The following is a 26861-nucleotide window of genomic DNA, read 5'->3' on the forward strand; positions in this document are numbered from 1 at the left end:
AATCAGTTCAGTAAAAGTTTGTTTTGTTGAACGATTGGTAAACTTCTAGTGAAAAGTCGACTGTCAAAAATTACCGACTTTTTCATCAGTTAATACGAATGTTCGGCAAAATTTACAAAAAAAAATCCCAAAAAGGGAAACGTCAGCTGTCAAATATTTCAAATCTTCCGGTAATTTATACTGCAAAAACGTAATATAAAAACCTGAGCGGTAAAATAGTATACACATACTAATTTGTATTTAATTTCATTTATTATAAGTAAATTTTCTATTCATTCAACGAATTCAAGAAAGATTGTGACGTCCATAATCCGGAGCGGGACATCGGCATAAAAAGTAAATCATCCAATCGCCATTTTGTTGGAGTGCTGAAAATGTGAAGATTTATAAATTGAATTGTACTTACTGAATAGCTCCCTTACTTTAACATCAGCTGCCCCGAGCACCTTCATGTTTCATGTTCCACGTATTTTAATTTTATTAGACTGCTTATTACTTTGGTTAAATTTCTAAAGGGTAAATTTCGCACTTTAGTACGTTTTTGCTTTTTATACACATGGAAAAAATGGCGAAATTTGACAAGCGGTTTTTTACTGAGCCATTCAGTAAAGATTGTTGAACTTCAGTGTTTTTTTTTATTTTTCTTGAGTATTTATTATATTTTTACAGAAAATTGGCAAAATTTTCACTGAACTGTTAAGATGCAATGACATTTCATTGTTTACAAAATACATCAGTAAATTAAAAACAAATGTTCAGTAATATTCTCGTTCGAATTACCGAACACCAGTAATTATTTGACAGATGTATGTCAATTTAAACAAATTCACGAATAATTCAGCAGAAATTTAGCTTTACAATTCAAGATCGTAAAAAAATACCTAGCATCAAAACTAGAATTTGGTGTGTATGCTATCGATGCGTTAATAAAATACTGCGTGTACCAGGAGAAACTGGAAGTACTCCGGAGCAAACAGGGAGAAAATCGTTTCTGTATTATCTTCTTCTGGTGGCAAACCAGAGTGAAAAGGAGCAAAATTTTTTTGCCGCGGAGCAACTTCCATGTACTGGAACAAACCTAGTAGTACTCAGTTTCTGGTTTTATTCCAGCTGTCATCACCCATCTCATTATTCGAATTCAGCCAGGAAAATGGGTAAAATAATACTCACAAATGGTTGAAAAACACTTATGTCGTTTTCGATTGAAAACCTAGAAACTAAACCAGCTCAGTTGCTTCAAATGAACGTTTTTAATGGAACTGAGTTGGGTTCTCGCAAAACAGCGGTGGTGTGAGCGAATCGGAATTATATTTCAGCTCAGAAGCCAACCCGGTTTTCAGTTCAGTGGCACATAACCTAAGTTCGAAACTGGCTTCAAACAAACGGTTTGAAAGCAGTTAGGTCCGAAACTGAGTTAGTTTTTGCCTCAAGCAAAAACGACACAACACCCCAGTTTTCCCAGCTTTGTCGGAATTGGGTAGTATAGAATCCATTAATGGGTACATTAATTTAACCGTGTAGCACAAAATATCCCAGTCGAAAGGGGCGAGTTGCTAGCAAAAGAGGGGCTATTTGCCAACTCAGATGCGCTACTTGTCCTTCAATTTGCCGGCAAATTGAGAGCAAACACGAGACTACCTCAATTGCATCATTTGGGCGATTTGTTCCCCGTCATTTTTTTCCGCCCCACACGCCCTAAAATCGCCTACGGAACGCGTCTTAACTGACCTTTGCCTCTGTGTATATTTTAAACAATATTTGTTATCAGATTCATTATACACCCGAATAAACTTATCAGCATACTACGTAATTACGCCAAATCTTACCATCGCCTTCTAACTCTAAGGGCAGAATATCTTAATTCCGTTCTATTTATGATAAAATGAAACAAATGGATGAATACCAATTCGCATCAACTAAACCATTTATTTTGATAACGGAAATTGAATGTGGCTAAAAAATGCTACTTCTCCTTGTGAAACGAAATAGGCCTTTTTATTGTTGCATTTAGTTTATAATGCAAAGGGAACGACGAAAACATCGTGATTTCTATACGGCATCATTCGTTGAAAAGAATCCAACATTTTAGACGCTGATTGGGTGGTCGCTTTACATTACTGGCGTTTATCTTGAGCGTGCATTTCCTTTACATGTTTAGTGAGGTTCGTATTCTTTGTAAAGCTCTGCTCACAAATGTGACATTCGAACCGAATCACTCCATTGTGAACCCTCAGATGTGCCCGCAGGTGTGATTGGCTGAAGAACGCTCTGTCACAGATCGTACATTTGTAGGGTCGATCTTTGTGTATGGTAACTCTATGCTTCTCCAGCTCTCTAGAGGTAGGAAACTGTTTGTCACAATCAGCGCATCGATAGAACTGTTCCTCCCGATGAACAGCACTGTGAACGGTGAGGTGTTGTTTTTGACTGAACTTTGCTCCACATATGTCACATTCGTGCGGGTTTGATGATAGGTTCGAGTGACATCTCATGTGGGCTGCGAGGGTATTAGATATCTTATACGAAGAACCGCAAATTTCACATTTGTATGGCCGTTCACCAGTATGAGACCGCATGTGTCTGACGAGCTCAGAATTACTTCTGAATTCTTTGTTACAAACATTACACCGATACAGACGTTCGTCTGTATGAAATTTTAAATGCTGCTTTAACTGTCGATGCAAAGGGAATCCTTTGCCACAACTCTTACATTTGAAAGGATGTTCAGCCATATGCACTCCACTGTGATACTGCAATCCAGAGATATATTTGAAGGTTTTCCCACATATGTCACATTTGTGTGGGCGCCCGATGCTATGAGATTTCTCGTGAAGCGTTAGCATGGCTATTGTACTATATCCTTTGCCACAAACATCGCAGTTGTATTTGTGATTTTCTGGATGCCTTTGCGAGTGACTTTCCAGGTAGATCTGGCTAGCAAAACATTTTCCACATATGTCACATTTGTGCGGGCGCTCACCTGTATGGGATCTCACGTGTGCCACTAATTTACGTTTTGTACTGTATCCTTTGCCACAAACATCGCACTTGATGTTGTAATTTCCAGTATGCGTTTTCATATGCCTATTCAGATAGGTTTTGCATGTGAAACCTTTACCGCATAGTTCGCAATCAAACGGCCGTTCGCCTGTATGAGTTCTTTTATGTCTTACGAGTAAGTTTCTGTGCGAGCAGATTTTCCCGCAAATGTCGCACCGGTGAGATGTTTCGTGTTTGGTTTGCATGTGTCGTTTTAGGTAGCGCAGTTTAGTGAATTGTCGATCGCAAATGTCGCATCTGATGGGCTTTTCGAGACCGGTACCATCACGATCCGGCTCGGCGTCGGAGTGCCTGGAACAAAAAGAGAACAATTCGTCGACTATTAGAACTATTGGCTGAAGGACCGCACTGAAATTTTATCGGTAATTCTTGAATGTTGTCCTCGTGTCATTGTTGGTAAATTGGAAAATTTTTTAGGAAATTCCAAAAAAGATGGGTGGGTAATATCGAAGACATAACCGAAGTGAAGTAGAATACAATTTAGGCTCTTAATTGACATGAATTAATTATCACTGTAGCAATTGCGACTGTCGAGGTAGAAATGAAAACCTCGATCAGCCCTGGAAAGCTCGTAAAAGGTACACAAAACTGAAAAACTGAGATCCACAACGTAAATATTCACAAACATAAACTTTATTGATTCAGTATCACACTTCTTTCTTCGCTCCTCATTCTAGCACACCTTTCCTTTCTTTAGACTACTAGCTTCCCTGCCATCTCTCTATTTTCTATCTCCTCTCTCGACGGCGACAATCGTCGTCGGAGCTGGCATACTTGAATCTACCTTACCTTTTATCGGGACGTGATCACCAAGTGGATGAGATGCTGGCGCGATGTATACCACCTTGTCGAGGGCTGGTTGTCAGCCCCTTCGAGTTCACACGTTCTGTGCCCTTCCACCGCCGACCTTTCGCATCCAACATTCGAACTGCACCGCTGGAAGCGATTGCGATGTACTTCTGTCTCTCCCCACTGTGTTGTTCGTCTGCTACCCGACAGCCGTGCTCCAGAAAATAAATTCCGAAAGCGAATCCCGAGAAGATGCGGCCTAAAAAAACTCTGAATCTTATCGAGGGTCTTTTGTATGCTTCTCCAGCCGACACTGGCTTTCATAGGAGAGTTCCAACCGTTTCGGGCTTCAGTATCCACCGAAATTATTTTCATCGACAATTTGTCTAATGCTATGCTTTCGGGCCGATGTTGCTACTCGAGTCTTTCAGCAACACGGCGTCTTATCGACAACTGGAACTGGAAATGCTATACTCGCTGTATGGTTTCTCTCGCCCCAAAACGGCGTGCCTGTTTGTTCTCGATCTTTGTTGATATTATCAGCCTCTCCCGAGATTTACCTACGGCTTGCAGAAGTCCAATCCCTGGCGTCTCGACAGTTTCTTACTGCGATTACAAGTTGTCTTAGGCCTTCTGCGGTGGATCTTCGGGCAAACTGTAACCACCGCTCGTGCCAAAGTGGAGATGTACTTATAAAACTTTGTTGCTCTATACTGCTGGTATGACTTTCTGCTTTTATGTGTTTCGCCGGAAGCTGTCCTGACAGCTGCCGATTTTCAAGGCAGAGAAGTGTTGCTAGATTTTCAAGCGAGGGGTTCACTTGGTGTTTACACGCTAAACAGTTTTCTTGTGCTTGATATGTTATTGCGCACTTCCCACCAACTTGGATTCCACACTTTCAAAGTACGAGTGATCAAACTGCTACTGCTATTGGTTGGGGAGTATTTGCCCGCCAGATGGCACTTCGAAACAAATTGTTTTCCTTCTATTTCGTTGAAAGTTGCAGCAACGCGCGGCGGGTATTAGCTAGAAAATTATAAAAAAAAATGCTCTTGCAGATATGGTTTTCGGTAAAAAAAAAATAATTTGGTTTGAGTACGACATGCAAGCTTTATTAAAACTCCCCATTAAGCTACCTTTCCTGTTAAGAGGCCGATGATATTCAATAATGGTTATTAGATATGCTGATAACATTTCAACATTCTCGAGCTCGGGTCGGATAAGGTTTTTTTCGAAAATTTTTTGAATCGGGTTCGGCTCGAGTGAAACCCGACCATCTCTACTACAAAGGAATCGGCGACTTCATCAGATTTCTATACGGCATCGTTCGTTGTGGAGAATTTAGCATTTTAGACGCTGATGTGGTCGCTTTACATTACATTTATCTTGAGCATGCATTTCTTTTACATGTTTAGTGAGGTTTGAATTCTTTGTAAAACTCTGCTCGCAAATGTGACATTTGACTCGAATCACGCCAGTATGAACTTTCAGATGTTGCCGTAAGTTGGACATGGTGGTGACGCTTTTGTCGCAGATCGAACATTTGTACGGTCGATCATTGTGAACGGTAACTCTATGCCTATCCAGCTCTCTAGTGGTGAGAAATTGTTTGTCACAATTAGGACATTCGTGAAACGGTGTTTGCCGATGAACCTTACTGTGAGCGCTAAGATGTGTTCGTCGGCTGAACTTTGCTCCGCATATGTCACATTCCAACAGGTTTGATGCTAGGTTTGAGTGAATTTGCATGTGCTTTACCAGGCCATCAGAAGTCTTGAACGACGAACCGCAAACTTCACATTTGTATGGCCGTTCACCAGTATGAATTCGCATGTGTGTGACGAGAAAAGATTTAAGTCTGAACTCTTTGGCGCAAACATTACATCGATGCGGACGTGCGTCACTATGATATTTCAGATGGTCATTGAACTGCTTAAGAAAAGCAAATTTCTTGCTACAAATGTCACATTTGAAAGGATGTTCATATGCACTCATATGCACTCCACTGTGATACCGCAACGAATAGTCATTTTTGAAACTTTTTCCACATATGTCACATTTGTGTGGGCGTTCGATACTATGGGATTTCTTGTGACGCACGAGGACGTCTCTTGTAGTAAATCCTTTGTCACAAACGTCACAGTTGTGCGTGCGATTTGCTAAATGTCCTAACGTATGACGTCTCAGAATGGGCTGGGTAGCGAAACATTTTCCACATATGTCACATACATACGGGCGCTCGCCTGTATGGGATCTGACATGGTCCATAAACTTAGACTTTGAACTGTATCCTTTGCTACAAACATCGCACTTGTAGTTGTGAATTCCAGTATGCACTCTCGTATGCCTGTTCAGATAGGTTTGGCATGCAAAGCCTTTGCCACATATTTCGCAACAGAACGTCCGTACGCCGGTATGCATTTTGGTATGTCTTTTGAGTGACTTCCTATGTCTAAAGATTTTCCCGCAAATGTCGCACCGGTGAGATGATGTTTCGTGTTCGGTTCGCATGTGTTGTTCTAAGTTGCGCAGTTTAGCGGTACCATCACCATCCTGCTCGTCATCGGAATGGCTGGAACAAAAAGAGAACAATTCGTCCACTATTAGAACTTAGACGGCTGAAGGACTTTGTTGAAATTGTGTTGGAACATTTGCATCGTACGCGCGTATTCGTGATGGTTTTAATGTGCTCATCGTAGCATGCTGAGCGTCTGTCTGTCATCTTTTGTTTGTTTACTTTTTATATGGTTCTAAAATGTACCGCATTGAAAATGAAGTGAAAACTACGCTTTTAAAAATATTTACATCACGAAAGATGCTCATAAAAGGCCAAATATCATTTGAATATCTATTTTTCCCTTTTTTATTTCAATTAATATGTAGTCATATTTTCTTTTTTTACTTTTTAACGACATACAATTAGTTAAAGATTACTGAGCAGGTAAAGTTATGAAAATTTAGAGTCACAGGAAGTGAAACGGGAATAGGTTTTGCCATTGTTGCCTTCAGTTTATAATTGGCGCAGCTGCACAGGGAACGGCGAAAACATGGTACATTTCTGTACGGCATCGCTCGTTGTATGGAAATTACCATTTTGGACACTGATTTGGCGATCGCTCTGTATTACAGGGACTTATCTTGAGCGTGCATTTCTTCCACATGTTTCTTAAGTTTTGCTTTCCTAGTAAAGGTCTGCTCGCAATTGTGACATTTAAGCCGAGGCACGCCTGTGTGCACTTTCAGATGTTGCCGCAAGTTGGACATTGTGGTGGCAGTTTTGTCACAGATCGTACATTTGTACGGCCGATCATTGTGAATGGTAATTCTATGCCTATCCAGCTCCCTAGTGGTAAGAAATTGTTTGTCACAATTAGAGCATTCATGGAACGGTGTCTGCTGATGAACCTTACTGTGAGCGCTAAGATTTCTTCGTTGGCTGAAGGTTGCTCCGCATATGTCACATTCGAACGGGTTTGATGCTAGGTTTGAGTGAATTCTCATGTGCCCTACCAGGCCATTAGAACCTCTAAACGAAGAACCGCAAACTTCGCATTTATATGGCCGTTCACCAGTATGACACCGCATGTGTCGGACAAGCAGAGCATTACATCTGAACTTTTTGTTGCAAACATTACACCGATGCAGACGTGCCTCATTATGAATCCTCTGATGTTGGTTGAGCTGCCTAAGAAAAGCAAATCCTTTGCTACAAATGTCACATTTGAAAGGATGTTCAGCCATATGCACTCCACTGTGATAACGTAGCGCATATATATGTTTGAAGGTTTTGCCACATATGTCACATGTGTGTGGGCGCTCGATACTATGGTATTTTTCGTGACCCACAAGGATGCTTCTAGTAGCAAATCGTTTGCCACAAATATCGCACTTGAACATGCCCATTGTTGTATGTCTTAGCGTATGCAGTCGCAGGAGGGTCTTGCTACCAAACCCTTTACCGCATATGTCACATTCGAACGGGCGCTCGCCTGTATGGGATCTCACATGGTCCATAAACGTACACATCAAACTGTATCCTTTGCCACAAACATCGCACTTGTAGCTGTGATTTCCAGTATGTAATTTCATATGTCTGGCCAGAGAACGTTCGCATGCCAAAGCTTTGCCACACGTTTCGCAACGGAACGGCCGTTCGCCGGTATGCGTTCTTCTGTGCCTTTTGAGTAAATTACTGCGCCGAAAGGCTTTCCCGCAAATATCGCACCGGTGGACTGGGTTTTCGGTGTGGACGGTTCGCATGTGCCGTTTTAAGTGGCCTAGTGTAGCGAGTTGTCGACCGCAAATATCGCATTTGGTGGGCTTGCCGAGACCGGTACCATCACGATCCGGCTCGTCGTCCGAGTGGCTGGAACAAAAAGAGAACAATTCGTCCACTATTAGAACTTTCGGTTAAATGATTTTAGTGTAATTTTGACGAATATCATCGAACGTTGTTTCAGCTTTTGCTCCCTTTTAGATATATGGATAACACAACACAAAGTAACTAAGAACTGAGAATATAGACTCGGAATATGTAGGGAAACAATATCGCGGCTTTCCAGTACATCCTGAACCGAGACGTTGGGGTGACATTCGTCAGACCGAAGAAAACCCAATAACTGAGACCTAACGGAACAAAACTCGGCGCATGCCCAGACAATATGTTCGATGTCGTAATAATCGTCGCCGCACAAGCGCAGATACCACTATCAACGAGCCAAGTACGCCGGATATCCAACATCGAACGTGTAGTGTGATTGGACAGGAGCTGAAACATCACGCGAATCCCGAGCCATATCCATTAGGGTGTACCAATATAGCATTATGTTAAAAAAAGTTAGAGTATTAGGACTCTTCCTTCTTCAGAGTGAATTTGCTTAAACGCTAAAAATGCTGAAAACAATCTAAGACAGTTCAGCGGCATTTCAACAGACATGAATATGAAATTTTACCCAAAATCGGCCCATTTTTTCAAAAAACCAAAATTCACCACCAGTAGGGAGCGTTTTAGTAAATTCACTCCGAAGAAGAAAGTGGTCCAAATACTCTAACATTTCATTTAAGCAGTGAGCTCGATGACTTTTTTAACATGATGTCATTTTGATACACCCTAATACTCATTCACCTAAACTAAGGTTTCGTTGATACCTTGCTAGCAAGGTACTTAATTTTATGGAGCCTAAACTATTAATATTTTTTTTTGAAAAATGGTCATTTTTGGCGATGTTCTTCTGGTTATAAAAAAAATGAAAATCGAACTTTTAAGGGATAATTTCAATGGAAAAAGTATACTTACAACGGAAATATTCTAGGAACACGGTTGGTTACTATGATTGTTTTGAAAAAAACAGGTCAAGCAAAAATCTAGCGTTTTATTTGAAAAGTCGCTTTCTATTTTCAAGTTTTCTACTCTTATCTTTCTCTGGGTGTGTATGTGTGTGTCTAATCCATTTCCCACTGACCGGCAGTGCTTTTATGGAAGACACTAGTCTGCATCTATATAATGATATATTGGTTTCCATCGATAGATGTACACATGTTTAGCCCTGGAAATGAAAGGCGATAGCTCTACTGTACATCCAACGACCCATTTCGAGAATGCCTGTTCCTCCACGTACATTCTGAGGCCGCCTTCATATACAATAAGCCCCGCGCGAATACATCCACGTATCAATTGGATATTTGCAATATATTCGCAGAAAATTGAAGCAATCCAATACAAGTTTGTACGCTTTGCCCTTCGTCATCTCCCATGGAATGATCCAGAATATTTGCCGAACTACAACAGCAGATGCAATTTAATACAGCTTGATATACTAAGTGTTCGCCGAAATGTCGCTAAAGCTTCATTTGATTCTGATCTAATGAAAGCCAATATTGATTGTCCAGAGCTTCTTCGGACTCTAAACTTCAACACCAGGAGCCGAAATTTGCGAACCCATAATTTCTTTCATTTACCTGTTTCACGGACTAACTATGGTTATAATGAACCCATTTCCAGCTTCTGTCGCATATTTAATCAATGTAGTGATGTTTTCGATTTTCACCTCTCCCGTTCTGTACTTAACCGTAAATTTAAACGAATCCTATCTAGTTCATAGTATAAGAGTATACCATGTTTGTTTTGTTAGCGTATGTTACCTGTAGAATATCTGTTAGTTTAAGTTGAATATGATGTTATGTGTATCATTAGGATTTGATGTAATCTGTTGATGCGAAAAGATGAGGAGGTTTTATGCCTATTCAAGAGAGAATTTGTTATGTTCTGCTTGAACGGGCTTTTCCCTGCTCCAAACAAACGAAATAAACAAACTTCCAGAATTTTTTTTTTGTTCTGGCACGTATTTACAAAAAGGAAAATATTTATGAAGGTAGAAAAGCATTGAAAAATGCCATGAAACGATCTCACCAGCTCTGAATAAATAAATTCATGAGGTTTCTGTGAAAAATTCTCCTCCATCCGTGAAATTGTTGCCTCAGCTACTCAGGTCCAGACGGCGCTGCAGGCGCTAAGCGGAACGAGCGAGTGTATTTTTTCGCGACTTGCTTCACATACTTCAATGGTAAAGTTGTGACGATAAATCACTATGCAAAACCACACTTTTCTCGCGATATTTCAACCTACTAACACGTGACTCAACAGGAGAAACTACCCACTGAACGAATTACTTCATTTTCCTGTTGAATATACTACTGTATTAGTGATTTGCGTTCAAACCAAAATTAGTCATGCGACACCTATGATTCAGCTCATGAACTGGCAAAGTGATACAGTTTGCTTTTTTCCCCCGCAAGTGAGTCGTAGCTTACAACAAAAACTTCATTTTCTTTTCGGAAAAAGCTTACCACTGCCAAAATATTCGAAATGTGATCGGGGTGTTATTGTGGCTATGAAAAATCGTTCCATAAATAAAGCTCCAACTCGAAACCGAGACCCAATCAGCACAGACAAACAGACATAACACTCTAAAACTCACCATAGCTCATGTTGAAAACAGTTATTTTACAAACATGTTAGTGTGCAGAAACGCCGCACTCAATATGATGGCGCCACTAGTCATATTAAGAAGCTTGTACATAGTAGCCTGGTAAATAACTAAATTGGTTGAAGGTACGAGTCTGTGTTATGTCACAGCAAAGAAAGTTCGACAATATGAAAATCATTCGGTTTCCAGCCGGGAAATCGTTTGGATTCCAGATCATTGTATCTTATCTGTAAGATGAAAAATGCAACTATGATTTCGAAGCAGCGCATTGTATTGCATAGGGTTTCAAGTACCTCACTGTGTGCAAACAAAGATTTAAGAAGTTCCATTGTCCGACAGAAAGTGAAAACAAGGTTGAAACAATTAGTCTCGAACCGTGTGAGGCTTACATCTGGCAGCATTGAAACGATTTATTGCTTAATGTCATTTTTTACACTCTAGTACAATGATTATTAGGCAAAGTGAATTTTACCGAAAAGGAAAAGAATAAACAACGCTTTTTGTATTAACTTGCTTGAATAAGGTTGGCTGAAAATTAGTTCTACATTTTATGTTTCGATTACTGTTGCTTTGTAAACAGTAAAGTGGGTTGTACTGAGGATAGTTGTTGGAGAACTTCATAATCATTCCAATAACTACCATATTATGGCCAAATTACGGTTTCCGGCAATATCAGTCCTAATTTATCCGCAGTGAATAAAACTACCATATCTTCCGCTAGTTTGAGCATTACACAAATAAGATTGAATAACACATGCAATATTGGTTTCAGACAGGAATGCATTCAGGAATCATTCGTTGAATTAAATCGATTCGGTATCATATTGTTGTTGTACCATGCTCAGATCGTCTATCTAGTTAATTTTGGCAAGTAGATGTGGTATACGTAACGTTCTCGTTATGATGGCTAACACACGTACCTGAAACTTTTTTCATTCCGAATCTTCTATCTGTCAATGGCAACTTACGCAGCGTCGCTTTCTTTGATGAGGTGAATAAAACGTTGAGCAGGAATGACGATAGGTAGCGCTAGTGGCAAGAAGGAAAGATCGTATAGATGTGATCGATAGAAATTTTGAATAATTGTTCAAAGAGTTATGTCTGTTTGTCTGTGCAATCAGTACCAATGTCAAACTCCTTCATATTTCGGACTACGTAGGAGATTCAGTGAAGACTAACAGAGAGAAAGATGAGCTGTGTATGATACAAAGCTGACACTTTTCTATTAACCGGATATATTCTTTCTTCGCGTGATCTGGAGAGTTTCATGAATTTACACCATCTCATGAAGGTTCAGCTTAGCTTAGGAGGAACGGGAAATGATGTTGCGGCGGCTACGGTGCTCAACAAATTACATTTCGGAACAGCGCTCATTTAGCTCTGCGAATAATATTAGAAACCACTATGTTTAACACCCTTTTCGCAAGATGTTTACTCATCATCTTATAAAATGATGGTTTTCCTTCATTTTCATAAATAATTATCAACAAATTGATCGGTGATTTGGTGTTAAAAGTTATTTTTTACCAATGTTTACAGAAAATATATGCACTATGACAGAACAGAATAAAATCAGCTTTAATGTTATTTTTTCAATGTTTATATTTTTTATCCGAATAATTGTCTTATTGTAAATACGGAATAAACGAGGTATTTTGCACTGAAATGTTGTTGAATAAGCTCCTCATAAATAACCTGCCCTACTAACACAAACTCCAATTCCTGAAACATCTATAAAAGTAGTATGGGTAGTTCCCTGCACTTTCGCAAGTAAATGTTGAGCTAACATTCCTTCCATTCCTAGACGATTGTAAGGACGTAGCCAGGTGTACACTGTGATGCTTGTTCCACTATGAAGAAAAAGCGTTAATCCCAAATGTTTTCTTTTCTTGCGACACGATATTGGATATTTTGGTAAATATTAGCTGATCATTGTACAGCCACCCACGATTTGTGCAATCGTATATGCTATGCTATGACAGAACAGAATAAAATCAGCAACACTTTGCTTCCAGCGCTATCTGTGAGCGGTTTCAACGTAGAATCGCCAATACCACTGAAAAATATTGGACGCTACACGGTTAAATAAAACAACCTGCAGCATAAGTTCTTTCAACTTACTTTTGAGCTGTGCGTCGCTTTCGCACTTATTAGTGTTGTCAAAAACAAAACGAGAGATTCGACTCAGTCGGGGTCTTCCGTGGAGGAAGGTACTTTTGAGTTGTTTGGGGTATACTCAAAATTAGGTAAATTCAACATAAATTTGAGTATAAAAAACCTATCAATGAGTTGTAATTTTTGCCGTGGTTAAATGGAAACTACCTTCAACACGGTTTACCTAATTTTAAGTTCCCCCACGATACCACGAGATTGAGTCAAAGGAACTCAATTTTAGGTAGTTTTTCGTTTCCGTGTAACGACAACACGGGCCAAGATGGAGAGAAAGGTGGGAACATTTGACACTTTTGAGTGTATTAGTTTTATACTTGCAAAATTAAGCATGGCGGCCGGGCCCTTGAAGTAAATATCAACATCCGAACGAGCAGCCTGATTCTTTGGCGCACGATGAAAAGTGAGAAAAGCCCGAGCTTCACTTCGGATCTATCGATGAGAACACTTATGGACACTTTTTACCACGAAAAACACCGATTAAATCAACTATGACCGAACCGAAACAAAACTTATGGCAACAGAAGGGCCCACTACGTCAACTGTTTGTGCTTTTCTTCTTCATATCCTCTTGTTTTTTCGGCTTCATAAAAGAAAAATGACAACCGCACTCACACACAGAAAAAAATGTGCACACCTGTATCCGTCTTGAACACGGTCAATTCGCCAGTGCTGCCCCTTCTCAGTTTTCTGCTTTCATCTTTCTTGTGCAAAATTCCCTTTTTGTTTTTATGCAAGAATAATGAATAAAAATGTTAAATTTCATTTATCTTTTTCCTATGAAAACTATGGTGTTTGGTGTAACGGTAAAGGTTTATTTTTCTGATTTGCATTGAGCGGAAAGCGGAAATTATTCTATCCAAGCATTATTTGCCGTAGAGAGAATGAAAGCTTTGAACAGGATCAGTGTAGCGTTCAGTTTTGTGTGCACGCTTCAGTTGCAAATAATAAGCACACTTCACACTTTGAAGATTAATAAATTTCACACGCCCTTTGCAAAAAATCCCATACCGAAGAACGAAACAAATACATCGTCACCAAAGAGAATAGGGAAAGAGACGAATAGTGTGAAGCCAAAAATACCTTATTGAGCAGACCAATCGTGCAATATAAAAAATAATCATTACTCATGCCTGAGTTGGAGGAGATAAGTATTGTACATCTATTAAAAAAGAAATTTAAATTTTCTTCAGAATTTGATTCAATCGTGATTGTGAGGTGCATTCTAGAGTATATGTATGAGTAAAAACAAGCATTAGAATTATTTCATCTCTTTGTTTCGAAATGCGCATCGTTTGATAAACAAATCCAACGATCGACATACGGTTTGTTTTCAAAATATAATAGGAGTCATTTAAAGTGCTGCCTGTGGAAGCGGTTGCCAAAATTCTAGTGTTGAAATCATCATAAAGCGAGTGTTGCCGTTTTGACTGGTTTTCACTCTTCGTCTCTTTCCCTATTTTCTTTGATCGTCACGAGAAACGTCAAACGACGAGTATAGGCACGAAAGAGAAAGCGCATTTCCGCTTGGATAAAAGCCGCATCACAAGTCATTAAAAGAAACTTGTTCGACGTCATTTTGAGGGACAGCTTCAGTCCGTGCGGAGGTTTGCCCGGAATCCTCTTCGATATAATTCACGAGCGGCAAGTTTAAAGACCCGTAGAACGAAGTGACGCGTACGTGACAGGAGTGCCGGACACGGAATTCACGCCGACGAAAATCAATTCGAACGATATAGGTGAGCGAATTTAAAACTATTGCTAACGTCACACTCATCGTTTGTGATTACGCACAGATTTTCCCGGTCGGTCAGCAGACATTTCGGAAGGATTCCGCGGTACGGGGGCCACGAGGCCGTTGCAAACTAATCGAACAGGTAAATTATAGCCATTTGATTGAGTCTCGCGCCCGTAACAATTGAATAATGCTGCAGAAGGGGAACCTAACCTCACCACGGAACACGTGCCGGGCGGACAGGAGAAGGTTGAAAAAGGACCTGAAAGAAGATTTGAAACCCGTACATACTGCAAGAGCCATACATCGAACAAAGCGCCCCGAAGACAAGGGTAAGATGACGCCACGCTTTGATACCGGATGAATGTAACTAATGGTTCAATGTTCACAGGGCGTTTTTTCTTTATTCGCTTCTTTCATCTGTCATGAACTGATCGACGCGGATTGATCGTCACGTTATTAAAGTTTTCCACTTCCGAAGGACGAGTTGACCAATCGCACGAACAGCGCTGGTCCCTTGAGAACGAGTTAATTGGCCGTGAGGATAAAGCCTGCGCGGAGCGGTTGCAAATCAAGCACCCGGACGATGGTGGCCCTAAGGATCGAGTAGCTATTCGAGAGACACAATCGAAAGCGTCATCATGCACACGTCGTCATCATCGTCGTACGGTTGCGTCTTGGCATCTCGCGCCTGGAAGGTTTAGACCGTGAGTGCGTTCCATCATCGAAATTGTTAGGAGGAAGGTTAGAGGAAACTAATAGCAGCGAGGGAAGAGGAAGTAAAGAGCAAGAAATGAAGAAGAAGCGGATAGGGAAGAATGAAAACAGTGATAAGTAAGACGGTCTGGAGAAATAAGGATTAGAGGAAATGTGGGTATGGGTGTGTGAACGATGCCGCCAATAAATTTATGTGCACATGAATTTTGTGTTTTTTTATTATTTGAGAGGAAGAGTAATATCAGTATTATGTACCTCTATAGTTTCCAAAGTATCATCTAGATACCAAACATTTTCCCATTGTTCGCGTCTGTATCACGCCGTTTTCCATCAGCACTAAACTCTGTCATATATCTACGAAAAAAACCGAAATCCAATGATGGTTAGGAAGCACATTCCGCTTTTTTTATTCTATATGATTTTATTTTACTACAATATCTGCCCTAGTATCTGCCACATCTTCTGGCGAGGATGGATGCACAGAGTTTTCATAATCCTCAATCCTGTATCTGAATGTTCCTTCCTCGATTGCCCGCTCAACAACAACTCGAAATGCGTCTGGCAACTACTCCTGCACGATCTGTCCAAGGATTCTCAACCCGACCATATTCGGTAATGGGGAATCTATATCATACGGGTGAAAGCTTGTAATACTTTTACGCGTAGTTCCTGGTAAAACTTCTCCCTCTCTCCGAGAGAACTTTTTCTCATTTCTTTACTCAGTGACGAAGATTTTTTTTCCTTTGCTCAATATACCGTACCCTGTTCTGATATGTAGCCGCTGCTAGCATTCGGCTCTTATCCTAGGTTGTTCTCGCCTGGCATTATTTGGCATTTCACGTTGAACCTGTCCACAATATTTTTTTTTTGGTAATTTGAACCTGATACCACGCTGCATTAAGGTTATTTTCAGTTCAAGAAGGGCTGAATACCAATTCGGATCATCTTAGCTAAAACGGTAAGGGAGTGAGCGCTGCCAACACCACAAACTGGTAGAGAAAGTGGCGTACATAGACACCGAAGCGAGTGCATTTGTTTTTCAATCGTGAACAGACGTTCGTTAAGATACTACGTTTAATTTTCTAATAATAAAATTATAATTATGGTGTTCCTAATCAATTTTCTTATTGACGACCAGCCCATCAATCAATAACTATTACTGCTATTCTTCCTTGTGAAACAAAAATAGGTTTTTTCTTTGCTAAATTTAGTTTATACGGTCATTTCACATTACAGAAATTTATCTCAAGCATGCATTGTTTTTATATGTGAATTAAGACTTGATTTCCTTGCAAAGCTCCGCTCGCAAATGTGACATTTGAGCCGAGTCCCGCCAGTGTGAACTTTCAGATGTTCCACCAAGTTCGATCTGCTATTGCAGAGTTTGTCACAGATCGTACATTTGTATCGTCGATCGTTGTGAACGGTAGCTCTATGGTTATCCAGCTCTGTGGTGTTGAGAAACTGTTTGTCACAATCACGGCATCCGTGGAACGGTGTCTGCCGATGAACCTTACTGTGAGCGCTAAAATTTCTTCGTTGGCAAAACTATGCTAGGTTTGAGTGAAGTTTCATGTGTCCTACCAGGCCCTTAGAAGTCTTGAACGAAGAACCACAAACTTCACATTTGTACGGTCTTTCACCAGTGTGACAGCGCATGTGCGTTTCGAGGAGAGAATTTCTTCTGAAACCTTTGTTGCAAACATTACACCGATGCAGACGTGTGTCACTATGAATCTTCTGATGCTGATTGAGCAGCGCCAGGATAGTGAATCCTTTGCCACAAATGTTACATTTAAAAGGATGGTCAGCCACATGCACTCCACTATGATACCGCAGCGCATTGCTACTTTTGAAGGTTTTGCCACATATGTCACATTTGTGTGGGCGTTCAATGCTATGGAATGTCTCGTGATGCACAAGGGTGTTTCTTGTAGTAAATCCTTTACCACAAATATCACAGTTGAACGCGCGAATTGCTGTATGTCTTTGCGTATGCCTTCTCAGGAAGTGCTTGCTACCAAACTTTTTTCCACATATGTCACATTCGAACGGGCGCTCGCCTGTATGGGACCTCACGTGGTCCATAAACAAACTCATCCAACTGAATCCTTTGCCACAAACATCGCACTTGTAGTTGTGATTTCCAGTATGCAATCTCATATGACCGGCCAGAGAGCGTTCGCATGCGAAACCTTTGTCACATATTTCGCAACGAAACGGCCGTTCACCGGTATGCGTTCTTCTATGAATTGCGATTAAGCCCTTCCGCGTAAGGGTTTTTCCGCAAATGTCGCACTGGTGGGATGTGCCGTGGATGGTTCGCATGTGCCGTTTTAAGTGGCCTAGTTTAGCGAATTGTCGATCGCAAATTTCGCACCGGTGGACTTCGGTGTTTTCGGTGTGGATTCGCATGTGCCGTTTTAAGTTGCGCGGATTAGCGAATTGTCGATCGCAAATGTCGCATTTGGGGGGCTTTTCGAGACCGGCACCATCACGATCCGGCTGGTCATCGGAGTGGCTGGAACAAAAAGAGAACAATTTATCCACTATTAGAACTTTCGGCTAAACGATTTTGCTGTAATTGTAACGAATATCGTCGAGCGTTGTTTATGCTATTGTTCCCTTTTAGATGGATGGATATCGCACCAAAACAACAAAGAACTGAGAATATCTGTGTTAGCTGTGTTGTGATTCGTCTAGATATTGCTCAGCACCATTGGCCATCTCCTCTTCGGAGGACCCCCCGCCATGGATAGTGGCGTTGCAGGAACAACACGCTCAACAGCACCCTCAAATTTAGGTGGAAATTTAAGTGAAAAAAATAATCGAAAAAATACTTAGAAGGCAATCCTTAGCGAGCAAGTAGCTGGATTACTCCTCGCCATGATCGTAGGTAAATAGTCACAAATCCACTGCTTCCAGAATAAGTTCACCATGATCTGTGATTGAATTCGACAGTTGCATCTATATTGAATTCGACAGTATCATCATCGAGGTGAACCCACGACTTCAGACCGTTTACTCATCCTAACATAAAATGATTAGGTGGTAGCACAGGTGATTCCTCGTTATTCAGGGGAATGTCGGTCAGTGGTCACTGATATGTATTGTAGTTACACGTTAGTGGCTAGTTACACTTTAGCGTGTATTCAGCAAATCTTTTAGCGCAATCGCGCAACACTGCTGTCAGTTGATCTGATTGAAATAAACCATGAGATATGTCTCATTCCAGTTTACAAGTCTCAACGTTCGGATGTGTTTTCTAGTGCTAAAGAGAGGTCCCCCTAAAGTCTCCGCTTCTCTGGCTATTGCGGTCCACCTTTGTATAGACAGGTCAATTGGATCTTTCCGGACTGACCGGTCACAGGAAGACCGTCAGTAAAATCACATATAAAATAGTGGTGACGAGGAAAACGGTAGTGGTTGAATACATTTTACGGCACGGAGGTGAAAAAGAACTGATGATATTGCAATTTCTGTTGAATTATATGCAGAACCGGGTAACAAAGCGCGTTTGTCGACCGGAACGCCATTTGCTTTTTGCAGCGTCAGCGTCGTTTAATACAAAAGAACTATCCGAAATAATTACTCTTTTTTATCCCTTTGATAGATTGGCGAAGAAAATAGTTTATACAAAATTTTAATAGAGATTTTTCTTTATTTTAATAGTTTGACGACATCATTACACAGCAGAAAAAAATGTTCGGCGGTAATTAATGCTGCTATTACACGTTGCCGGGAGGATTATCTGGTGTTTGCTGGTCTTGTTTCACGTTTCCGGGAAGGTTTTCTGGTGCTTGTGGTCGTTATTTCGTTCCGCGGAAGGAGTTTTTGGTGTTGCTTTGTGGCATCTGGTGTGAGTGACGATTTGTTCTGGCGAGTGACAGAATTTCTTTTTGTATTTGTTTAAATATTTTAGACTGGTTAAATTTAAAATTTATTTATTTGGAACCGATTGTAAAGTTTCATAATTATTTTACCTAGATTTTGCAAATGTTTTATGTGGTAGCTCCAAATATTGAACCGTATCGCGAAGGTCAATCTTTCGCCGGTTAGATAAGGCGTTTAGCATTCCATTACTGGGTGAACAAAGTTAAGGAAAATGAGAGAAAGGATCAGATGTTTATGTGGGGTGGAGATCATCTGTTCACAATGGCAGAGAAGCTTTATCCTACGGAAACAGTGATGGACGAGGTATCGTATGAGATACTAGTTCAAAAGCTTAAGGAGAGACTTGACAAAACTGATTCAGTCCCGCTCCAAAGGATGGTTTTGGTACGAAAGTGCAGCTGGAGAATCAGCAAGTGATTTTATTTTTTCACTGAAACTTCAAGCTGAACGTTGTGAGTTTGGTGACCAAAAGAATCGCCTTGTGCTTAATCGCATTCTTGTTGGTTTGACGGATAGCTCGCTTAAGCATCGCCTTTTTACGGAGGATAGTTCAAAATTGACGCTAGAACTGGCGGTTTATCGCTACATGGGAAATGGCGGCGACTCATACAAAAGCGATGGCGAACAATAATGTTGGTTTGGTTGCTTCGCTAAATACTAGAAATTTTTTGACCAAATGAAGAGGAGTGGTTGTTCAAAGAATGAGAAAACAGGCAGAAAAGTTTCGCGGTTAGGTGAAGAGTCGGCTTGGTTTCCGATCCGAGATACGCCCAGCGGAAGATCGTCAGCATTATTCGCCAACTCGTTTTCAGTCGCAGCGTTCTAGGTATCGCGATTCGTCTGCTGGTCCGGCTCGGCGGCAATGCAAAATGGACGTCAAACAATGGCCGACCGATCAACGTAGCTGTGATTACTGCGGACGCAGAGGACATGTTCGTAGCTACAAGTTGAAGAGCGAGAGAGGCCAAGCGATCAACCACGTTGGCACACAGGATGCGGCAGTTGATGCAAATAGTTTGGCCGTGCGGTTGGATCGATTGGGGACCATGGATAGTGATTCGCCGTTTGCTTAAATTCAGTTTCACACTGCGGATCGGACGTTCCGACTTGAGGAAAATTCGCTAGCCAGTTTTCCGAAATCAAGCTGCTCGATCGTCTGCTTGATCACCTTGATTGTAGCTATAGATGACAGCCAGTACTCCCCTCCTAGCCACGATGTTTCGAATTGCCATTGCCACAAGAGTTGGTAGTCACCTTTTCTACGAGCGTCGTCCAAGCTAAACCAGAATCGGGCCGAAACAAATCGCCCCCATGTAGGTGAATGGGCGGCAGAAAGCGGCCAGACGAGAATGTGGAAGATCAGCGATCGCTGGAGGTTGCGGTTTTGTTCGATCGTTTTTGCACCACTGGCACTCTCTCCGGATCGCAGGGTAGGTGGCAAACGAGGAACACTGTAGGATTGTAGAACTTCGTTGATGATTGTGGAATGGTTTTGGTGGTTCGTGAATGTCGGCAATGACCAGCTCTTTGATGCGAATGTTGCGAAGGAGACTGACGGGTTCAACAAAATCACGTTCGGCAAACATATGGACTTTCGGTCGATCATGGACACGAATAACTCTATTCTCGTCTAGGAAGGCGCAATGAAACAGTGGATTGTTCTTAATCATCTTCGTCCACTCATCTCTCGCAGAGTGATTTGCGGTTAGCATGGTGATCTTATCGATACAAACTTCCGACTGCGCTTGACGGAACAAGTAGTCCTACGCTTTAGCTACTTCCAAAGACACGAAGTTCTTGTCTCGTAGAGTGCTGCAAGTTGTCGACGTACCGGAAAACGAAAGCAGTTCTACTCAGAATAGCGGTCCATCAATAGTATTCTTGCAACCTTATAACAGGATCCATAATTCTGGAACGAATATAGATGTGGACTTGTCGGTTTCTCGAAGCTAGGAATCGGAAGCCATGTTCCTTTTGTCCAACAACTTCTGGTCCCCTTCAGAACCAGCGATTATCCGGCGATAGATTGGGAAAACGTGTCCACTAGAGTGACAGGAAAAAAAATGACCCCTATCGGCCCACCCCTGATTCGATTCCTAGTCCCACCAGGAGTACTTGCACCAAATTTGAAGCAAATCGGACAAGTCTAGCTACCGGACCAACGTGCCTGAAGTTTGTATGGGATTTTTCGACAATTTACATGGAGAAAACCCACTAACTCGCCTTTTTGCCGCTAGGTGGCACTGTACGCATCTTATTATCACTGTAAGTAAAAATAAGAAAGATAATTTAATTGTCTACCACTTTGTCAAAGACTGCTAGTCAATCCGGCTTTGTTAAAAGAAGTTATTAAACTTTTAGCGAAGTGATGTCTGAGTCAGTTTTCCATGGGGCCTAGCAGTGCATGGTTATGTATCAGTACTCGATTCCCACGAACTAAACATTTTTGTGAAATAACCGTTAGATTTAGCTCAATAGTATGTTCAGAAGAGTTGTAGTAAATAATACGAGTCATGTTTTGGTTAGAAAATTTTAGTTCCAAATGTGACCGCATAGAGGGCGCCAACACTAACTTTTCAACGGAAAGAGATAGATATTAGGTTTCTTTTACAAAGTTGTTGAGCAGGTATTTTTCAATAATTCTTCCGAACATTTCGATATTCTATCTCTCGTCTATGAAAAGTTAGTGTTGGCACCCTCTATGCGGTCACATTTGGAACTAAAATTTTCTAACCAAAACATGACTCGTATTATTTACTACAATTCTTCTGAACATACTATTGAGCTAAATCTAACGGTTATTTCACAAAAATGTTTAGTTCGTGGGAATTGAGTACTGATACACAACCATGCACTGCTAGGCCCCATGGAAAACTGACTCAGACATCACTTCGCTAAAAGTTTAATAACTTCTTTTAACAAAGCCGGATTGACTAGCAGTCTTCGATAAAGTTGTAGACAATTAAATTATCTTTCTTATTTTCACTTACAGTGATAATAAGATGCGTACAGTGCCACCTAGCGGCAAAAAGGCGAGTTAGTGGGTTTTCTCCATGTAAATTGTCGAAAAATCCCATACAAACTTTAGGCACGTTGGTCCGGTAGCTAGACTTGTCCGATTTGCTTCAAATTTGGTGCAAGTACTCTTGGTGAGACTAGGAATCGAATCAGGGGTGGGCCGATTGAGTTTTCAAAAATTCATTATTTTTCTGGGCAGTCTAGTGTCCACTGTGTCCCTTCACCGGCAACGTTCGGCTTCGTCGGAATTCAACGCCACTCGCCAGCTTCCGTCGACTCTAAAATTTCACTGACGAGAAACGCAACGAGTGGGCTATATCACCGGTGGCCGGATCTCAGCCAGTATAACACGTCCTTGTAATCTATCCAGAAGTACCGCTTGCAAACCGTGATGGACAGTGATGCCATTACCGTATCCGCCAATCGGAGACCGAGTAAGGCAACTTACAGCCCGAACATTGGGATGGACAGAAATTTCAATGGAGTTACTTTCGGTTTTCGCTCCTACCAACTAGCTCTCGGGAGTCCCTCGCAAAATCGAAGATAGACGACCGCCGCAATACCGTTCTCACTAGCATCTACAAATGTGTGCATTTCCACCCCCGCATTAACGGTCGTTGACGTTCGGACACCTCGTTACTTGCACAACAGATCGTACCTTCCGAAAAACGGCCAGCCACGTCAACGATTTCTCGAACTGCGTGTCTTCTATGGGAGCCCACTGATGTTCTCATTTCTTACAGAAGAACCTTCAAAAATATCAACATCAACCCGATCCATTACACCGCGACTGCAAGAGAGCACATTATCATCCTAACGCGAGGATATTTTGATAGTGAATCGAACTGTCGTCGTATTCCACCACAGAACCTTTTCTGTAGTAGCTTCGTCATCGATGTTAAAGTTCTTCTATCCAAGCGTTGTCTGTTTCAAGTTTGTCATAACCGTAGCGGAGTTTGATATCCAGTTCCGAATTTCAAACCCAGCTTGCTCGTGAATCTTTTCGACTTTCTGTGCGAGCTTCACAGCGTTTTCCTCTACATCAGTCCTAACGAGCATATCATCACCGTAGTGTTTGCTGGATGATTGCATCGACCGCCTCTTTATGGTCCTGCTCGAATCGTCTTGCGTTCAGGTTCTTGACGTATCGTGCAATGCTCGGTGAACAGCATGCGCCGACGGACATCACCTGAACGACATAAATACTGGGCTTCGACTCGTTGGTACCTTTCCAAGAAGAAGCGCTGGCAATGCTGGTCTTCGTCTCTCATCCGCACTTGGTGAAACATCTCCCTGATGTCCCCGTCTACTGTCTACAGAAACGGATGAGCACCGACAACAGCGATGTTAGCTCATCTGGATCTTTAAGGAGGACTGAGTTTAAAGAAACACCATAGACGGTGGAAACTGCGTCCCACACTAGACGAAACTTGCCCGGCTTTCTCACCTCACCTTTCTTGACATGTTCTTGGATCTTCTGCTTAAAAGCCTCGGCTAGTACTGGGTTCTGCTTAAAAGCCTCGGCTAATATTGGAAACGGTTTTCGAGACATTTCCATCGGTTGAGGCCATCGCTTCACTATCCGGAAGTCGAACGTGCTCGTGTCTTCAGAGCAGGCCGGATTCGAAATGGTTAAGCGGTAGACGGGTTAGAGATTCTAACAATGACTTAGCCCGTTAATAGTCCTGAGAGAGCTTGTTTGGTTTGATGACTCCCAGCCTATCCAGCTTGAAGTAAGATTTCATCGCTTTGTGAACATCATTATCATTCGCATATCTTCCCACACCATGAAAGTTTACGTATTCGCCGGCGTCTCCGTTACCGGTACAATTTCGGTAATTTGTCCACCCTAAAGCGGGTATTGACGGCGATCGGTTTGTTTCACCTACATTCACGACTTTTGATTCCATGTCCGAGATTCTAGGCCAATTAGTCTTGGACTGATACCGCGGGAATCTGCATCTTCTTGGAGCCACCAGTGCAACTGGTGGCGTTATGAGAGTAAACGAAACGGTTTCGCTGCGATGTAACTAATATTTATTTTCCTTTAACTGCCTCATGGTTGTTAATGCAACTTTTTTGCTTCTGTGAAGATTATTTGTTGGATTACTCCTTTTGCTTCTTTGAGGACGTGATTGTTACCTTCCGTTTCGATACCGTTTCGAAAACATCTGCTGCCGCCAGGAATTCGCTTCAAATACGTCCGCTCCCAAACATTTTGTTTTTCGAAAGAACCGACGAAGAATTCATTTGTAGTTGTTGAAATACAAGCAAGGAATAGCCTTCGTACAGGCCCCCTGGCTCCATAACCAGTTAAGAATACCGTAATAAAAATCAAAAGTAATTCTGTGGGTAGTGATGAGATAACTTTATTTGGTTCTTGTTTGTCAAGTTATATAATGCTAACATAGTTCGATATCGATTGATATTTCATGCACTGTTTATCACAGTCCCTTATCGACTGCCGTACCCTGTCATACCCTCTGCCTATATAGTAAACAACACAACCATGCGCAGCGTCCATATGCAAAAGCTCAAGTTACCCACTTGAAGCTTATGTCACATGGCGTCGTTCTGTCAGATGTCGTCTCAGAGCTTTTTATAGCACGTTCTTACTGTCAGGTGCCGTTCTGTGAAAGGCAAATTGTTTACATACAAAAAATATTTCGTTCGTATATCACAGCGAAATATTCTTTCAACAGAATGCGTACCTCCAGATTGATATAAATAATCCTACTTCACTCCGGTTATGTCTCTGACATTACCCACCCATCATTTTTCTTTCTTCTTATTTCTTGATTTCTTTTTCTGTTCTTATTCTACTATCTCTTATCTCTTCTCTTGTAGTATACTGATTCTCACAGCGCTTTTCCGATAATCCGGTTTCTCCTTCATTATACCACTATAATCGGGATACAATCATGACTGCTATCTAACACTAAGTACAGAATATTTCAATAGAGTTCTATTAAAAACAAAATGAAACTCGTAAATGACAGTAATAATTTATATCTTATTGAAGATGATTTATTTTGACAATGAAAATTGATTGTAACTATTAATACTACTTCTCCTTATGAATAGAAAACGGGCGTCGCGTAGAATTTAACACTTTAGACGCTGATTTGGTGGTCGCTTTACATCGCCGAAGTTTATCTTTGAGCGTGTATTACTTTCACATGTCTATTAAGGTTCGATTTTCTTGCAAAGCTCCGCTCACAAATGTGACATTTGTGCTGAATCGCGCCAGTGTCAAGATTCAGATGTTCATTGTGAATAGTAACTCTATGTCCCACCAGCTCTCTAGAGGTGAGAAATTGTTTCTCACAATCGGCGCACTTATGGAACGGTCTCGGCTGATGAGCCTTACTGTGAGCTTTGAGACTTTTTCGTTGGTTGAATTTCGCTCCGCATATGTCACATTCAAACGGGGCTGATGCTGGGTTTAAGTGAATTTTCATATGCGCTCCCCGAACACTAGAGGTCGTAAACGAAGAACCGCAAACTTCACATTTGTATGGCCGTTCACCAGTATGAGACCGCATGTGTGTGGCGAGGATATGTTTAGCTTTGAACTCTCTGTCGCAAACATTACATCGATGCGGACGTGCGTCGTTATGAAGTTTCAGATGTTGATTTAACTGCCCAATGAAAGAGTATCCCCTGCCGCAAATGTTACATTTGAAAGGATGTTCAGCCATATGCACTCCACTGTGATACAGCAGCGAATAGTCATTTTTGAAACTTTTCCCACATATGTCACATTTGTGTGGGCGCTCGATTCTGTGGGTTATCTTATGATGCATAAGGTTGCCCTTTGCAGTAAATCCTTTGCCACAAACATCGCAGTTGAACGTGCGATTTGCTAGATGCCTTAACGTATGATTTCTCTGGAGGGTCTGGCCGGTAAAACTTTTTCCACATATGCCACATTCGTACGGACGCTCGCCTGTGTGAGATCTCACGTGGTCCATAAACTTACACTTTGAACTGTATCCTTTACCACAAATATCGCACTTGAATATGTGATTTCCAGTATGCATTCTCATATGACCGGTCAGAGAGTTTTTGTGGTTGAAACCTTTGCCACATATTTCGCAATGAAACGATCGTTCACCGGTATGATTTCTTTTATGTCTTTCGAGGTAGGCCTTCCGCGCCATGATTTTCCCACAAAAGTTGCACTGGTGGGATGTTTTCTCGATATGGATGGTTCGCATGTGCTGTTTAAGGTAGCCTAGCGTAGCGAACTGTTGATCGCAAATGCTGCATTTGGTGGGTTTTTCGAGACCGGTGGCTTCACGATCCGGCTCGTGGTCGGAATGGCTGAAACAAAAAGAGAACAGTTCGTCCATTATTAGAATTTTCGGCTAAACGATTTTGCTGTAATTGCCTCGAGCGTTGTCTTTGGTATTGTTGGACGAATTTATTTATTCAACAAAATTGTAAATGTAGCATTATTTTTTATAGATAATAGTTCTTGGTTTGATTAA

At 41.4% G+C, this 26861-nt stretch overlaps 3 protein-coding genes and 1 long non-coding RNA gene across 10 annotated transcripts in view; 1 reads left to right on the forward strand and 3 right to left on the reverse strand.

Moving 5' to 3' along the window:
• LOC131687977 (zinc finger protein OZF-like) overlaps positions 1-26861 on the reverse strand; it is a 220908-nt gene that overhangs the window by 114308 nt on the left and 79739 nt on the right. For 2 of the 7 annotated variants that reach the window (XM_058972151.1, XM_058972157.1), the window contains one exon: positions 25432-26694. The exons of 4 other annotated variants lie outside the window; for them this stretch is intronic. In XM_058972151.1, coding sequence (XP_058828134.1) covers positions 25521-26694 — 1174 coding nt within the window. In that variant the 3' untranslated portion in view covers positions 25432-25520. Of the gene's footprint in view, positions 1-1943; positions 3352-25431; positions 26695-26861 lie in introns of those variants that run through there. One more of the 7 variants, XM_058972130.1, reaches the window with a different exon arrangement.
• LOC131688100 (zinc finger protein 501-like) lies at positions 5176-7073 on the reverse strand. The gene is made up of 2 exons (XM_058972254.1): positions 6940-7073; positions 5176-6421 (listed from the first exon to the last, which is right to left on the reverse strand). Exons 1-2 carry the CDS (start codon positions 7008-7010, stop codon positions 5191-5193), a joined length of 1302 nt encoding a protein of 433 aa, XP_058828237.1. The 5' UTR covers positions 7011-7073; the 3' UTR covers positions 5176-5190.
• On the reverse strand, positions 6973-17005 carry LOC131688108 (zinc finger protein 235-like). The gene is made up of 2 exons (XM_058972262.1): positions 15712-17005; positions 6973-8215 (listed from the first exon to the last, which is right to left on the reverse strand). The coding sequence occupies exon 2, from the start codon at positions 8107-8109 to the stop codon at positions 6973-6975; it is 1137 nt and encodes a 378-aa protein (XP_058828245.1). The 5' UTR covers positions 8110-8215; positions 15712-17005.
• LOC131688146 (uncharacterized) lies at positions 14494-15672 on the forward strand. Its single transcript, XR_009305228.1, has 4 exons — positions 14494-14743; positions 14801-14881; positions 14939-15071; positions 15131-15672. It is a non-coding gene; the product is annotated as an uncharacterized LOC131688146 (long non-coding RNA).

This window comes from Topomyia yanbarensis, chromosome 1, assembly GCF_030247195.1.
Source record: "Topomyia yanbarensis strain Yona2022 chromosome 1, ASM3024719v1, whole genome shotgun sequence".
In the NCBI taxonomy this organism is placed as follows: Eukaryota; Metazoa; Arthropoda; class Insecta; order Diptera; family Culicidae; genus Topomyia; species Topomyia yanbarensis.

Bases quoted from the DNA above. Each gene is read 5' to 3' on its own strand.
- LOC131688100 (XM_058972254.1), bottom strand. From the start codon at position 7,010: ATGTGGAAGAAATGCACGCTCAAGATAAGTCCCTGTAATACAGAGCGA. The intron at 6,422-6,939 runs GTAATTTCCATA...TTTTTGTTCCAG, and splicing joins CCAAATCAGTGTCCAAAATG to CCATTCCGATGACGAGCAGG.
- LOC131688108 (XM_058972262.1), bottom strand. From the start codon at position 8,109: ATGCGAACCGTCCACACCGAAAACCCAGTCCACCGGTGCGATATTTGC.